Below are 12569 nucleotides of genomic sequence, written 5' to 3'. Positions count from 1 at the left end.
GGGGGTTAGGGTTAATGGGGGTTAGGGTTAGGGTTAGGGTTAGTGGGGGTTAGGGTCAGGGTCAGGGGTTTGAAAGCGATTTATGAACAAATTGCTAAGTGTTATACATGTACATATGCCGTTTAAAAACAAAATTCATGATTAATTAATTCGCAACTGTTATTTAGTTGAACTTGTGAAATATCTCAAGCCAAAGAACATTTATATAAATCAAATTAAAAAAAAGAAAAGACAAGACAAGAATCTCAAATACGCAAACTATTTTTTCAAACCTTCCATCATCCTCCGTGCTTATAGACAATCATTTTACTTTTTTAAGGGCCATGAGATTTGCAATGGTTCTAGAGCATTTTGCTTTGGAGTTAAGAAGAAAGTAGCTAATTTTAAGTCTCAGGTTTAAATCCCAATGAGGAACGTTGAAAACGGTCTTTCAATGGCATATAAACATAGGAACATAGATAAACTGGTTATTAGATCAAAACTCAAATTAAATAAAATGCATTGAAATTAAATGATGTGTTCACGAGGTTGGCCTCTCATCTGCTCATGAGGCCGGCCTTTCCACGTTTTTACGTATCTTAAATTCAACAGACAGGTTTGTTTGTTGTTTAAGGTCCCTTTCGAAAATTTATACACTCACATGGAGACGCCATGACATAATCGAAACACTCTTAATTAGTCATGGTAAATTTTATTATCGAATTGTTTCAAGAGTGAAGAATTCTAATAAGTGAAAGGCATAAGATTGAGACGTCGCCATTGTATTTGTTAGTGAAAGCTTTCTTATCGACGAAGTACTTTCTATGTCTAACTCAAAAGCTACTGGTTTAGATGAAATTTCTGTTAAAATTCTAAAGCAAAGTATTCGTGTCTTAGGAAATATTTTAACGCATATTTTGAATTGTTCAATCAAGTCGGGTGTGTTTGTTGATGAATGGAAAAGTGCTAGGGTTACACCATTGTATAAAGCTGGTGAGAATTATTTGCTTAATAATTATCGCCCAGTTTCGATATTACCTATCATAAGTAAAGTCTTAGAAAGACATGTTCACAATTCTTTTTATGAATACCTTACGCATAACAATCTTATCAATGAAAAACAATCTGGTTTTAGACCCAAGCATTCATGCGAAACAGCACTTCATAGTATAATCGAAAAATGGTTACAAAACATTGATAGTGGTAAACTTACTGGTGTTCTATTTGTTGATCGTAGCAAAGCATTTGATACTGTGAATCATAATATACTTCTCCACAAATTACTTTCTTTTGGAATTTGCAAAGACTCGTTTAATTGGTTCAAATCGTACTTGTCGAATAGGACACAGTGTGTTAGATGGAATGGTACTCAGTCAGAAAAATTAGACATAACTATAGGCGTCCCTCAAGGGTCAATACTTGGGCCATTGTTCTTTATCCTTTATGTCAATGACTACCCAGACTGCTTAAAACACTCCGCGGCTCACATGTATGCTGATGATACAACTCAGGATGTCTCAGATAAGAGTATCGATGTTATTGAAAATAAATTACATAGCGATCTTATCAATACGCTAGATTGGATGGAGAAAAACAAGTTAACAATCAATCTTAAAAAAAACTCAGTGCATGTTAATTGGTACGGAACAAAGATTAAAAAACTGTAGGAATTTATGTATTAAAGTGGGTAGTATTGTGATTGAAAATGTATCTTGTGCGAAACTACTTGGTGTCTACATTGACAAGTGTCTTACATGGTCTGAACACGTTGAAATTTTAACGAATAAACTTGCTTCCAAAATAGGTGTTTTGTCTAGATTAAGATCATTCATGTCCTCTGAGTTATTGTTAAAAATCTTTAATACAATTGTTTTTCCCCATTTTAATTATTGCTGTACTGTTTGGGGCAATATGAAAAACAAAGAAGGTCTTAGCAAACTATGTAAACTCCAAAAGCGAGCTGCTAGAGTGATTTTAAGTACAACTTTTTATACACCTACATCGGAAATGTTTTTACAACTGAGATGGATGCCAATTAATGATTATTTCATGTATAGAACTGTCATCCTTGTTTTTAAAGTTCTACACGGATTAACTCCAGATTATTTAGATGTTTTTAAGTTTGTACATGAAATAAACAACAGAGCTACAAGATTGAGTCAAAGTAATTCATTGTACATTCCGAGGGCTAAAACAGAATATTATAGAAGATCTTTCACAATTTATAGTTCCCAGCTATGGAATAATATGCCAGAATTTTTAAAGAATTGTCCATCTTTGCAAAGTTTTAAAACATCTTACATAAGAAATTATTACCAGTCTTCAAACTAAAATATAATTACTGAGATGATAATTCTGATTGTTTTAGACGAAACGTACACAAACCATGTGTTTATATTGATTTTAGTCTACTCGCTTTATAATTACTGAGTATATGTTTCTGTACATAATCTTCTGTCTGTATATATGTTTTCAGGACCACAATGTGAACTAGTTTATAACTAATTGTGCTATCCTGTATAAATAAAGGATATTATTATTATTATTATTATTATTATTGTATTGTGAAGAACTAATTCTCTGTAATCACATCTGGACGCCATTTTGTTTCCAACAAATGCTTGAAAATCACAGTGGAACAATGTTGGCCGTTCTGATAAAAACTGATTTTGATAAAATTAAATTTTATTAAACTTGTTAACAAAAAAAAATATTTGAATCATCTTCTTTAAAAAATCTATCAGTCGGTGCGATTTAGTTGGGTCGGTCGCGTTAGGGGAAACAAAGGTATTTTTTATTTTGGCCTAAGGTATTTATTTTTAATTTATTAGGTCTTTTGTGGAAGATCAAATTTCAGCCCTAAAAATTTAGCCAAAAAATGCCTGAATGTATTATGGATAAAAAAAGTGGTCGTTAAGTGTTCAGAATCGTACCAATGGGTTAATGAAGTACAGAAAATACTTTGACAGACCCATATTAAATTGACATTTATGCCCAATTGCTTTTTTAAGAAAAAATATCTATTTGTAACTATCATAGTTTCTACAAAAAGGCCCAAAAAAAATTTTTTTTGCGTTGTTGCTAGGGAAAATTTGCTGTTGCCATGGAGAATAAAAATTATTAATTATTGTTTTGTTTTAAAATTAAATAAGAGTTATTTTTTGTTACTTTAAAAATTGAGTCTGCAACAAAAAAGATAAAAATTTGTAAGATATCTGACCCAACCCTTTACCATTTTTTACCTTTTAGTAATCAAAACATCCCATTTTGTTGCTAGGCAACGAGTAGGATTTTTCAAAAACCCACGCTTTCAAACTCAATCTCTAAAAGACAAAGTTCTTTACTTTTATGTGAAAGTCAAGCGAAATCTGTATAAGCTTGGTATTTTTTTTTTAATTGACCTTGATTATTGTCAAAATCTAGGAAAATTCTGAATCAGCAAAAATTCGAAAAAATACATATACTCTAATATCTACCATAATACTATCTTCATATAAAATATCAATGTCTTGTGTGTTTTAGACAATTAAAATTTGTGTCTTTATTATACCAGTAAATGAGATTTATTGTTATAAGTTTTTATATATAATTTCAGGCTTTGAAGATCAGTGATTTTCAGTGCCTTTACCTGGAAAAATTGCCTGGTTGCTAAGGAAATTACTTTAACCAGGTTTCCATAGTAACCATGATCCAAAACACTTTTTTTTACACACATGGATCACAGAGCAAGAGAAATTTTTTAGGGGAAATCATTGAATTCTGAGAACCTGAGTGTATCACTTAAATATCACTTTTGCATGATTTTTTCACAGACTGGTACTTAAATTGATGTCATTGTTCCTTTTTATTATCATGGAGAAAATGAGCCAGATGTTTGACATCAGACGTACTGAATATTTCTTTCCAAAAATCTAATAACTCCATTGTAACGTGTATGATTGGGTTCTACAAAGGATATAACTATGTACAGTATAAAGTTTTTTCTCTTACTCTGTCTGAGTTAATGATTGGACTAATAATTGTAGGGCCGCTCTATCTGAGGGAAATCACAATTTATTAATTTTTTGTTATCTAGAGACGTGGATTGGATATTGTTACTGCACCGTGTTTCTAGACTAGGTTCCTTTTGATAGGAAAGAACTGAGTGTCTCAATCTTCTGCAGATTTACTGCACTCTGTGCCTTTACCCGGAAAAATTGGCTAATGCCAAGGAAATTACTTTGACCAGGTTTCCATAGTAACCATGATCCAAAACATTTTTTATTTTACATACATGGATCATAGAGCAAGAGAAATTTTTGAGTGGAAAATCATTGAATTCTGAGAACTTGAGTGAATCACCTTTTGCATGATTTTTATATGGACTGGTACTTAAATTGTTTTTGTATAGTAGTTTAATATAATTCAATGCTCATCCATTAGAAATACTGAATGGATGGAAAAAGCTAGGGGTATTTTGTCAAGAGAAGTATAATCTTAGACGTATTATAATGCAAAACACGAACACAGAATATACCTTATAACTTTTTAAATAAATATCTTAATATCCTTAATACAATGAAACCTGTCTTATCTGACATGCACGGGCGTAGATTCTAAAAGTATGTGTCGGAATGAACAAGGTGTAGTATTGCTGCGTGTAAAGATCATGGAATAAGTAGAAATGAGAAATGAAATTGAATGGCAGAAATCACAGTAAAACGTATTGCAAACATGTCGGATTAAACAGGTTCCACTGTAAGGGCTTTAACTATAAAGCAATTTTAATCCTAATTATCCGTTCAGACATCTTTGTAAATAACAACGAAATATTACCAATTTCAAATTTATTACAACACATATAAAGTACATCTTTTACTGAATACATTCAGTAGAGCAAAATCACAATAATTTATTCTTTTACATGATCCTTCAGCCCCCTCTTTACTGAAAACATATTTGTTTAGTACTTTGATGTCAAACAATTTTACAAAAAAAAAACCATGATAAATGATAATTTAAATCCGTCTCTTGAATTAAAATGGATCTGATTGATGGACGATCTTTCGTCTGTTAAGAAAAAGTAGAATTAAATGAATGTTTCACAGAAATAAGAACATTTTTTACTTTGAAAAACCTCTTATAATCATTTGAAATTTTCACAGTGATACAAAAAGAAAAACAAATTGTTATTAAGATTTAATGATGTTTACCTAGTGACGTCTGATCATCATGGTGGTCCCCTTCACTGATGTCCCCCACTCTATTGTGGGATACCATGGTCTGTACCAGTACCCCGGGGACCATTCACCGTTTAGATAGGCTTGATGACACCAGTTAAACCACCAGCCTCCTTTCCAGTAAGCAGCACAGTTATTATCACTCCATCTGTCATTATCCCTATCTGGGGTGGTGAAGGACATCCCGGACAGATCGTCATTACCATAACCAGTGTCTAACATACTGTCTCCTGTAGTATTAAACAAAAAGAATGCGTTGAGGTGTTTCGAATTTTAAAATTTGATTATGTATCTGATCTAAAAATTCTTAATCATAAAAGATTTTCATTTAATAGAGAAAGGTATAGTTAATGTGAATCAAGTTGAGGTATTTTGAATTTGGCTTTTGTAATTTGAGTATGTTTCCGATAAATTAATTTTCTTTGAACAACAAATTTTCGTGAAGATGTCAATATTATAGATAAATTACGCTCTGTAAGCTTCTTTTTTTAAGTAGTAGATAAAATGTGAATTATTAAAAATTATCAGGAAGGCCAATTTCAAAAACAATGGTTGAGCAAATAAATTTCCTAGATTTGTTTGTGAAAATAGATTTAACATAATGGTTTTTGTACTTCAATATATAATTTGAAATTTTAACTACTGACAATATCAAATTAAATAATAGCGGAATTCGTGAATTGTACCTGCAAATGATATTTTGAAATATTTATCATGTTTAATTAGCGTGGAATCAAAAACGTATACAGAATATCAGAAAAAAGCGTACCTTTCTCTTTTTCCTCATAACTAAATAATCTTTCAATACAGAAAAGTATTATTATGATAAAATGCGTAATTTGCGTCCTTGCCAAATGTGCCTCCGAGTGCAACAAGGACCAGGAAGGTAGGTATAGTAATTTGAACCTAATTTAAAGAACTTAATGTGAATACGCTTACCTAAGGTTCCCGTGGCAGGTCCCTCAAGAAAGAGCTGATATTTTCCAGCTTCGTTGGAGACAGAAAATCCGTCGTACATTTCATAAAGCGTTGTACCATTCTGGAGAGTTATGGACACATATAGGGATGATTTTTCTTTTGTTAATTGATGGATTATGTCATTTCCTGTATTACGATATACTTGAAATTAGCTTAAAAGTCCATGGCAATACAAATAATTCTATTACAAATATGAATGTACCGTAGTTAAAAATCAGATTATGTCAGTTAGCTGTAGACAATAATGCTTAATTTGGTCTCATAAAAATATGTTGCTATATGATTTTCTTCTTTTTTTTTCTAATCATTTGAGATATAGATTTAACACGAAATGTGAAAGTCCTAGAACATGTATTACCTAGTTTTAAATTCAGATTTTTATTATGCTTTATAATTTTTTACTTGCAACAAGATTTTTTTATCCTCAAAATTTTGAAGGAATAAGAAGTTCTTGTTTGAAAGCGATTTATACTTACCAACCCAGAAATTTTGTTCTGGTGAACCAAAACCATTTATATATTCCGTCCAGTTCCTGTCAAAGCTCACGGATCCATCTACGCGTTTCTGAATGGCCTTTGAAAATTAACATGCGTAACAATTCAATTTATTGCTTGGAACAGTCAATTATTATGATATAAACTCAAAATATTTATAATTTTTATTTTACAGTTTTAAAACAACAGAAACAATGTAAAATATATATATATTATATAATCATATTATGTACTTTTGATTTAAAAAAAACTACATACCGTCCATCCCCCACCCTTCGTCGTCATATCGCAGTATACACTTATTGGAATGGTTAGTGTACTGTAGGGGTATATATCATACACCCCTGTAGTAGCTTGTCCTTCTTCACAAAGTTCGTTACAATCTTTGGGCATGGCAGAGAAAACATAATCTAAAAAAATGCCGAGATCATATGCGTTTGTACAAGAAATCAGAGGATATATAATGCCTTCATTATATATAAATGTTAATTGTTGAAGCTAAAATGTTAACTACATGTACATAGGCAATTTAGCCACATATGATCCAAATATGCATTGCCTTTCATATGAAGATCATATGTGGATCATATGAGAATCATATGTATATACAATCATATGAGAATCATATGTGGCTAATCATATGAGAATCATATGATTACACATATGTATATCATATGATTATATTTACATATGATTCTCATATTTAAGGCCCTACATATGAGAATCATATGTAAATTTTGACAGTTGTCATATGAGAATCATATAAAACTGATCATATGAGAATCATATGAAACGTATTCACTAATTTGCCCTTGATATACTCAGGTAAAAATCAAATGAATATTTTCACAGTGATCATATGAGAATCATATGAAACCATGATCATATGAAAATCATATGAAACATGTGTGCACTATTTGCCCTTGGTATATGCAAGTAAAATTGCAATTTCAAAAATAGTGATTTAAATGCTTATTAATGATAGAGAATTTCTAGCAATTACTTATGTATAGTTCTACTCTGTTTAACCCCCCCCCCCCTCATAAAAAAAAACTTTCACAATTGTCTTTTTAATAATGCATTTCCCAAATAAAATTCATGAAGAATAAATAAATTTGCTTTTTATTTCAAATCTTTTGGGTTTGGTTTATTACTTGAGTAAAATCAAAATAATTCCGTATTTTTTTCCGGACCGGTTTTGACTTTTATCGGATGAAAGTGTACGTCATGTTTGACGGGTTATGGAAAAAGTAAGTTATCTCCTAACAATTTTTTTAGACCCTTTAATTCATATTGTTTAAATATCCTTTCATTACGGTAACAGGTTCGTATGAACTTATTTTTATAATTTTTATAATACTCTCATCACTTGTAATTGTTAACTTAATGCATTTCGCAAACCTACATAATGTTAGTGATCTGTAAGTATTTTGGATAAATTTGTTTCTGAATGGATGTAAACATTACAATTTATATGTTAGGCTAAAGGCATTACTTTGTTTTCTTTTTGTTTTGACTTTTCTTACGTACTGATTTGAAAGTGAAAGTAGAAACCTGTATAGCAGTTTTATATGTTGAGATCGTTATCAAATCAATTCTTTCATCAACTTAATGACAAATGTTTGTTTTTAATGCCTATAGATGCATTCAACAACTTGAGTTCAATGTCACAGTGCTGCTTTTTTTAAGAAGTCCAAGAAACCCAAAGCTGATAAGACTGGCGATTGATCCTGAAGCTGATTCTGACAGACGATTTCATCATGACATTATTAAAGGTAAAAATATTGCAATAAAAAATCAAAGTGTACATCTGTAATGACTCCTTTATGACAAAATAATTCTTGATAATTTTTTTTTCGTTCCTTTATAATTCTACATTGTTTACCCGGCTTCATCAAATATAAATAAAAAAATCAACTCAATAATATAGAAGTTTTATTCTACATTATGAAACCATTTTTATCAAATGCACTTTTAAAATATGGAAAGTATGAATAGAATTTTCTTGCGTTAAAAGCTATGAAACTCTACAATAATTTCAGGGGGTAAATTGAATTTTTGAATTTCAGCAAAAAATTAATAATAACAGTGGCAACTTTCAAGGTGCAAATACTGTACATGTGCATGTGACTATGTGTTGAAAGGACATCAGATAGCTAATCCATTGAATATTTACATTTATTATACTTTCATGTTGAATACTAAAATCTGATTGGTTTAAACGCAGTTAACAAACCGTTCTATTACCCTCAGCCTTAGCAACACACGTGGCAACGGTAATGCCACATGCATGGAAATTATGCGCGTAGAGTTCACCGTAGAATTCTCAATACGTCAGTTGCGCGTTTGAAAGAACCAAAATAAACTTAATGTAAATAAAAGCTTGCGTCTGATGTAGCTTACTTAAAAACAACAAACGACAGTTGAAACATGCTTGCGAGTGCTAGATAACGAAACTTTAGATGATAAAGGACTCTTAGAATATCAAATTAACAATAAAGAGGTTAGTAAATCTTTTTCGAAGTAGCGGGGAGTTTGAAAGTTTTCTATAAACGTGAGCGTAAAGACAATCGACGATTTTTTTTCAGACATCTTTTTTCTCAAAAATGACATTCAGTATAATAAAATAAATGGTGCCTGAATTGGAGGGTAACAGTTGAAATTGACACCCCTCGGAAAACCATTGTCAACCTCCGCTGACACGTCAGTTGACTATGGTTTTCCTTGGGGTGTCAATTTCAACTGTTACCCTCCAAACAGGCACCATTTATATACTATGTATTCATTGACTGACATTTATAATTTTTTCCAACACTAGAGAACCTAGTTTCAGGAAAATTGTAAGATATTTAAGACAATTGAGAACCTACAAACTTGTCCTCTCTTTTTTGTAGTTTAAGATTTAGTAATGCTTAGAAAATATCTACTGTGTAAATATTTGTTTTACAGGTTCAACATACAGTCAGCCCCTCATAAGAAAAAATCCTAAGATCCAAGGCTTGCTTAAAAGTTAAGGTAACTACACACTGTTTAATAGACTTTGTTATATTCTTTCCAACAAAGTCCGGGATTTCCTGGAATCACAAAGTCTGTTTTTTCTGCCCATTTGTGTCAGAATCTACTTAATTTTTGGCAATTTGAATTAATATATACTATTTGAACATTCCAAATTCAATTGTCAAAATTGCTTTTTATGATTTTTGTAATGAAGCATATCTATCAATAGTGTAATTGTCTTGCAAAATTCAATTCAATTGTCATAATGACAATATAAAAAATTATTACCATTACAATTAGCATTACCTCAAGCCTGTTGAATACATGTATCAACAAATGCTACTGACTTGTTTGTATATGTTCTTGTTTAGAATGTACACTGTGAAAAATAAGTTATTTCTCTTGATGAAAATAATTTTATCAAAAAAGTTGTGTAAGCATTATAAGATATTTTCAAATATTTAACCCATGAAGATAGATCATTGAAATGTAATGAATTTTCATCTAAAGCAGAAATATCTGATTTTTAAATGTGTACAATAATGTAAAAAAATATTGAAAGAGAACGCATATAACTGTTTCATATGATTTAAATATGATACACTTTTCATATGATTCACATATGTAAATGGCTTGACAAACACATAAACCATTCATATGCAAATCATATTATGAAGTTATTTTCATATGATTCACATATGTGGATCATATGTAAATCATATGATTTGCTTCATATGATTCACATATGATGCCCTTTTTCTATGATACTCATATGAAACCAATCATATGAGAATCATATGATACTCATATGTGGATCATATGTGGCTAAGTTGCCTTTGTACAATGCAGACTAGGTTAAACTGTTCCCCATTATCTAAAATCATTTTTTTCTTTTTTTTCTAATTGCTACAAATCTATTATTTATGACACAATTAAAAGTATTTAAAATAAAATACAACTACTAAGTATTTTCAATACTCTGTTGATTAAAGAAATGTTAAGTAGGAATGCATTTGTATATCAGATGATAAACCATTTGGATCATAAAAAAAATGTCAAAAATTTTGTAAAATCATTATATCTTCTTTTTTGTATGATATAATCTATGTGAAATTTAACATTTCGTAAATTCTAAGGTCAATACAATGACCATGTTTTCCAAAACAGTCTATCCTATCAAATTTAGACTGACGTTTTTTACAGATTGTAAGTTCTACATTTTTACAATGAATCGTCCTAAAACTTCCCGTGTTCCAGATCAGAACAGGGGACATACGGTGGATCTGACCGATCGACAGAGGATGTTTACTCCTCCATGGCACATGATTCACATCTCCGCTTTCAGGACAGCTGTTTACAAGGTAGTAATTTCGAGAAACTAGTTTAAAGTGAGTTTTTTTCGTTGAATTTTTAGTTAATTACAAGCTATAATTTTCTACGCAGTACAGTTAAGGTGCGCAGTGGAAATATCGACTAAATTTTGTATTTAAAAATATATTCGTAATCGGGATGGCAATTATTTTTAGTACATTATTTATATAGGATAATTGTAATTATGATTAATAGCTACATATCGAGGACGATAATATTTTATATTTAGACTAGTCACGTGATGCGGCAGTCACGCGATTTTAGCAGATTGACTTGAAGTATTGATGTTACAAATAAATATCACTAGTGCAAGGGCATAACCAAGTTAAATTTCCAAGTTTAGTATATAAATATTTTCAACACGCATTTTAGTTTTTAAAACTTGCTGCGATCCTGTCTAAATTCTGCAATTTTATTGCTAAAATTATACTTTTATGACCGAATGCTATATTTTTTGCTGGTCAGCGGCATGAAATATTGATATAATAAAATTGTTTTTAAGATTTCACCAGGATCGCAGCACTTCTCAAATACCTTAACAGTTCTATAGTTGAAATATAAAAGCTTACTTTGATACATAGAGTGTATGCCCTTGCATTAGATCGATTTATTAAGACCCCCACATTACCCTCAGATGTACTTGCATACAAATATACGGCAGTGTCAATTGAATACGTAATGTACAGATAATATATTGATAAAATAGTGAAGAAGACATTAAATTCAAGTTATTGGCCCATAGAATATCTGTAAATAATATTTTATTTAATTAGAGAATACATATTTTGTTGAGAAAATATTACTTGATCTGTCTCTCACTGCATACAAACTACGTCACGTTGTAAGAAACGACGTCATATTGACAAGTATATTGCGATCAGTGACTTGTTTATAACTTGTTATGTGGGATTTAACTAACGACAAAACTACACACTGTAGTAAGTTTTTATGTAGTTTGAGGATTTCTTCCTGGTTAAATAAGCAGATAAAGTCATTTTGTGGTAATTTAAAGAAATGTTGTGTATGACGTCATAGTCAAGTTTTACCGTACAAATAAGGCTCCGCCTCCTTTTTGTAACCTTAACTGTGCTGTGCTGCGTAATGGCGTAGAATGATCTTTGTCATAAAGCTTAAATGAATATTATTACTAATTATGTTGAAAATACACTTATACCACTTATAAGAATTGTCAATATAAATCGTGTCTTTTCGAGAGGAACCTAAAAAGAAACCAAAGAAGCAAACAAAAAAAAAACAGATGTACATACCGTTATCCGAGTAGTATCTCCAACCGGCCTCATCAGACATCCCAGACGTTAATCTTTTCTTGTGGGTACGACATTTTTTCATTTCAGGGTTAAAACCAAAGACGACGCACTCCCGTTGACATATCGCGGCGCACTCGCTCAAGGAATGAGAATTCTGCTCTTCTAAAAGCTCGTAGTTTGATATTTTATCATTCAGCTCAAGTTTTGCATTATATTTGTGAGAAATAATGGTCGCTTTAGATAAAGCTAAGAAGCCGACCATT

General features: G+C 31.0%; 1 protein-coding gene across 1 annotated transcript; it reads right to left on the bottom strand.

Moving 5' to 3' along the window:
• Nucleotides 1-5069: 5069 nt before the first annotated feature.
• On the bottom strand, nucleotides 5070-12488 carry LOC134256348 (fibroleukin-like). The gene is made up of 5 exons (XM_062738995.1): nucleotides 12307-12488; nucleotides 6929-7080; nucleotides 6653-6749; nucleotides 6138-6302; nucleotides 5070-5428 (listed from the first exon to the last, which is right to left on the bottom strand). Exons 1-5 carry the CDS (start codon nucleotides 12386-12388, stop codon nucleotides 5172-5174), a joined length of 753 nt encoding a protein of 250 aa, XP_062594979.1. The 5' UTR covers nucleotides 12389-12488; the 3' UTR covers nucleotides 5070-5171.
• Nucleotides 12489-12569: the final 81 nt, after the last annotated feature.

Source organism: Saccostrea cucullata, unplaced genomic scaffold (genome assembly GCF_032062105.1).
Source record: "Saccostrea cucullata isolate Sc308-1 unplaced genomic scaffold, CSIRO_AGI_Scuc_v1 ctg16920, whole genome shotgun sequence".
Classification (NCBI taxonomy): Eukaryota; Metazoa; Mollusca; class Bivalvia; order Ostreida; family Ostreidae; genus Saccostrea; species Saccostrea cuccullata.
The sequence above is the reverse complement of the archived record's forward strand: the minus strand, read 5'-3'. Positions and strand labels throughout refer to the sequence as shown.